The 5,348-nt window shown below is 40.0% G+C and overlaps 1 protein-coding gene across 1 annotated transcript; it reads right to left on the bottom strand.

The window, feature by feature from the left end:
• Positions 1 to 4,637: 4,637 nt before the first annotated feature.
• LOC138880205 (uncharacterized) lies at positions 4,638 to 5,009 on the bottom strand. The gene has a single exon (XM_070159880.1). It carries the CDS (start codon positions 5,007 to 5,009, stop codon positions 4,638 to 4,640), a length of 372 nt encoding a protein of 123 aa, XP_070015981.1.
• Between the last annotated feature and the right edge of the window lie 339 nt (positions 5,010 to 5,348).

Below are 5,348 nucleotides of genomic sequence, written 5' to 3'. Positions count from 1 at the left end.
CTAGCGCCACAGGTGGCGCCAAGCGCTGCCTGTGGGGCCCGAATGCACAATTGTTTTTGGTTTTGTTTGTTTTGGCTCTAATTTTGCTCGTTTTGCCCCCAATTGCTCCCGACTCATTCCTACACATGAAAACACTTCAAATTAATATAAATCATAGCATTTAACATCCCAAATTCACGAAACAAAATTAAAATATGAGGCGATATACATAGAAATATATATGCTTTAAGCTAAACATCAACACCCCACACTTAGACTCTCGCTCATCCTCGAGCAATGAGACTATCTAAATAACCCCCAACTACGTACAAGTCTCAATTATAGAGGAGCATATTAACTTTTAACCACACACTATACCCTTGACTACGATCAATACCGGCACACAAACATAAACACACAAAATTTCACATTCTTCCCGTTTAAGCATGCGCAAGTATAACCCTTCAATTCAATCAATTTCAACAACCTATTTGTCACCACCCAACCTCAAAAGATGACTTGCAACCACTAAGCATCCTCAATTCATGCACTTACCCAACAAGAACGTTTACAACATTATCAATCACTCATGAGATCATGTGCCCTCACCAACAAACAAAAGAGTGAATATAGATAGTCTACACATTCAAATATACTTTTGAATATAGATTAAGGATATCGCACAATTTAACAAAATTCGCTCACTCTCACAAAGAGTTCATATGCATCCCGTGATCGTACCATAAGCTTGCCCGTAGTGTATATCTCTACTAATTTAAGCTAGCCAAATCTAGGATCAATTAGGACTTTAAGGTTGTAATGTAGGCTAAGGTACATGTATGATACATTTAGAAATAGTGACTAACCCTCGTAAGCACTTTAATACACTACATTCACAATTCAAGAACATATTCTTCTCAACCAATTCACTTGCCATATATAATAGAGCCCTCTTTTTAATTAAGCACTTCTATACTTCCACTAGCACAAATCAATAAGAATTGGAGGTGTGTATTTTTCTACATATTTTCACTATCATTTTTTTCTTCTTTTCTTGCAATTTTTTCTTCCTTTCTCTTTTTTTTCCCTTCTTTTCTTTACACACTCCATACATTAAAGTTCATCGGCTAGTGACTTTTGATTTCAACTTTAGTGCACTGCCTTTCCATGATTCCACTCAAAAACTACTCCCAATATCTCACCTTACTTCTTTCAGCGACTAAGTGTCTTAGGAGGTAAAGATTCAATCAATATCAAATTAAGAACAAAATAAGGGTGTGGGTGCCAAAAGAAAGGTCTATAGGCTCAAAGGGCTAGCAACGAAATTTTTTATTTTTATATGACAATCACATCCATGATCAAGCAAGAAAATGCCTACGTCATCACCTAGATTAGCAAAACTTACAATTTTGGTTCAATTAACACACGTGACAAGTTCTAGACTACACAGGATAGCACAGAGCATCACAAATCCTCACACACACGTTGCACATTAGTCAATCAGGACGACTCTGTTCAACTCTCAAGTCAAGCAAGCACACATAATTGAGAAATTTAAGCAATATTGTACTATGTAGCATACGAGTCAAACGATGAGAAAAGGCATCACAAAATAGGCTATTTACTTTACTTAGGCTTCACAATTCAAATTAAATACACGGGAAAAAAAAGTATGCCCTAGCCTAAAGTGCCAGCATCAACCATGTCAATGAGTATTTCAAAGCAACTTAGTTTCTTCCTAAACTATTCCTAAAGAAAAATAAAGTACCCGGTTCGAGCTACATCCTTGGAAAAGAACTGGTGCCCAAAGAAAAACTAAGGAATACTACCTAGCTATTCTAAAAAAAAAAAACTTTTTGGTGTTTTTTTTAATCGGACTTTTATCCCTCAAGAAAATTATCCAAAAGATCCATCGTCGGGAAAAGTCCGAGGTTTTTCAATTATTTTCTCTTTTGTATTTTTATACTTTTTTTTCTTTTTCTTTTGATTTAAAGCAACTAAACTACACTAGAACTACTAAAAAAACTAATTAAAGCAAGTTGATACAAAATATACAACTATAGCACAAGTAGTATTCCTCCCACCCCACACTTAAACTATGCATAGCCCTCGATGCAAGTAAAAATAAAAAACAAAGTAGGGTAAAAAGAAAAACTCCCTATCAGTCAGAGTCCACCTCCTCCAGCAGCTCTGGGCTCATCATCATCCGGTCCTAGATGCACCAAAGTCATGGGCTCCGTAGCACCATTCCCATCCTCATCCTCAGTGTATGAGCCCTTGACAGATTTGACGTCCTTTGATGAGTGAACGGGGCTGCCAGGTGCAATCCCCAACATCTCCTTAGACATGCTGGACAAGTCATCGCATAAATGCATACGCTCCTCGTCGGAAATACCTGCCCTGCTCATTAGTAAGTTCAACGAGTTATAAATGTACCTGTTGAAGTTCTCCTCTCACTCCATTCGGGCTGCGGGGGTGAGTTTTGATGATGCCTCCAACATAGATGTAATGTCCATAAGCCCATGCGGAGCCTCCACCACCTCATCATGTCCGGGGTACTCCGGCACTCCTTGAAATAGCATATACCGAGTAAGTAAATTGCCAAAGAAGAACTGCCTAATCTGTCGCCCAAATCTCGTACGGGCCATCTCACTGAGCATAATCACAGCCAAATTAATGGGTCGGCCGGTCATTAAGAAGAAGATAAGACACACTCTAGCTCGAGTACAGTCACTGCTATGCTCTACCGGTATTAGTCTCGCTTGCATAAAATTCTGCAACACATTGGCAGCTTTGTTGAAGTCTGAGCGAACCATAGAGAGGTGAATGTTGCCTTGCTTCCTTATCCACTTAGCATTGGAATCCATGCCATAAAGAGTGTGACGTATTAGCTCATATTTCGGGCTTCTGATAAAGCGTTGGAGTCTCCTTGGGTTAGCATTCTCAACCCCCAAATAGTCATACAAAGACTCTCTATCCATCGGCACATCCTTCCCTCTTACACATGAAGTGTCGTATTGGTAATCCCAGTTAGCATACAGTTCTCGAACCATGCTCAGGTTTGCAGGCCCCGGGCATTCCAAGAACTTTTGCATATTTAGAGCTTGTAGCCTGCCAAGTACCTTCGGGAAGTTTCTTTCTAAGGCCGTGGTATTAATCCCCATCTCAGAAATGTACCGACCAGATGGCACGAAGACCCTGTACCATGAAATAGCTGCAGCATCGACCAAATCCAAATGAGGCCTCGGCCTTAATGGTACCTGCTGAGATCCCTCGGTGACCTATTTTCCTTTGGACTGCCGTGAAGAGCTTTCTCCTTGCTTGCGCTATTTGGGCGCATGAGAAGTGGTGGAGGACTTTCCAATGATTTTGCCTTTGCTAGAACCATCACGAGCCATAGTATCCCGCAACACAAATAAGCACAATTGTGAGAACACTGCACGAAATATGCCTAAGGTTGTTGCAAGTCATGAAATGACCCCACACTTAAAACCGAAGGCACAATGTACATCATGTCACAATTTTGAATTTAACATGTACAAGTGTTGCACACTTAAGCTATGGTTACTCAAGACTTCCCCATGCCATACAATAAGGATTGATCATGGCTACGCGAATTCACATTAAGATAAGCAAGAGGCATATGGTATGCATCTTTCACAGCTCGTAGACTATACTAAATTAGTCAAATTTACAAGATTCTACAACATACATTATATAGAATAAATGGTGTAGGAACATGTATTGCATCAAAGCCACACCCCCTAGCATGTAAAAGTATCCCTACACACCCCACACTTAGCCCAAATTCATATACAAATATACCCGGTTACTCAGACTTTACCGGTGCACCAAAATCTTCATTCAAGCATTTTAACAAACACATTGCGGGCATAAAGTGTGTGCTTCTAATTCAACAATGGTGAAATATGGTGGCCCTCCCAATTTTCAACAAAGTAGAGGGAATTCTAGTTTACTACTCCGTATACACAATAACCACATAATTTTCGACCAACACAAGCCACCCACCATAAAAATTTCATAAGAATTACATAGGGAAAAATATTGGGGACTAGGGCTCTTGGGGAATGGGATCATGTTTATCTACTAGTTAAAACACAAGAAGAAATAGAAGAGGAAAAGAAAGAAGAACTTACTGGTAGAGTGTAGAAGGCGAGCAAGAGAAGAAAAAAAACTTGGCAAAAATTTGGAGAGGAAGGAGAAGCGGATGCGGCAAAAACAGATTGAGAAATTGAGTTTGGTTTTGTGTTTGGGTGGGTTATGGTTAAGTTGGGCTGGGAATGGATATGGGTATTAGGATTGGGGTATAATATTAGTGTAAATGGATATTTGGGTTGGGTTAAATGGGTATGGGTTGGAAAATAAAAATAAAAACGAAAAAAAAATAACAAAAAAATTATACTTACCTGGACGCCCCCAGCTCGTTGCCTCGTGCCCTGCCTGGCGCTGGGCGCTGTTTCGCAATTTTTTTTAATCCCCCGAGCCTTTATAAAATTTCTATACCTACAAAGGAAATGCAAAACTCTATCTACTCTAACTAAAAGAAAATTTAAGAAGTTAAACTAGGAAAGCAACAAAAATTGGGTTGCCTCTCAACGAGCGCCTGATTTAACGTCGCAGCACGACTCAGCACATTTTTAAGCATAGGCCAAGTCCACTGAGGTCTTGTGACGTGCAATGTCACCACACAAATAATGTTTTATTCTCTGGACATTTACCAAGAAGGTACCACTTGAGCTCGTATCATGCAATTCCACAGCTCCATGAGGCCTCACACCTACCACAACAAAAGGACCTGCCCAACGAGACTTAAGCTTTCCGGGGAAAAGCTTCAACCTCGAATTGAACAAGAGAACTTCCTGACCCGGCTCAAACTCTCGATGTTGGATGTGCTTGTCATACCACCTCTTAGCCTTTTCTTTATATAATTTGGCATTTTCATATGCGTGCAATCGAAACTCATCAAACTCGTTGAGTTGCAACAACCTCTTCACACCAGCTAAGTCCATATCTATATTCAGCTTTTTAATTGCCTAGTAGGGTTTATGTTCAAGATCGACGGGCAAGTGACATGCCTTCCCATAAACGAATTTATACGGAGAAGTACCTATGGGAGTCTTGTATGAAGTTCGATATGCCTATAATGCATCGTCTAGCTTCCCTGCCCAGTCCTTTCTATTTCCACTCACTATTTTCTCCATAATTTGCTTTACCTATCTGTTTGAAACTTCCACTTGACCACTCGTTTTGGGGTGATAGGTAGTGGAAACCTTGTGCTTAACTCCATACTTTGCAAGAACGTTATTCAGCAATTTGTTGTAGAAGTGAGTTCCTCTGTCGCTTACCAA

The sequence above is a fragment of the Nicotiana sylvestris genome, chromosome 10 (genome assembly GCF_000393655.2).
Source record: "Nicotiana sylvestris chromosome 10, ASM39365v2, whole genome shotgun sequence".
Lineage (NCBI taxonomy): Eukaryota > Viridiplantae > Streptophyta > Magnoliopsida > Solanales > Solanaceae > Nicotiana > Nicotiana sylvestris.
The sequence above is the reverse complement of the archived record's forward strand: the minus strand, read 5'-3'. Positions and strand labels throughout refer to the sequence as shown.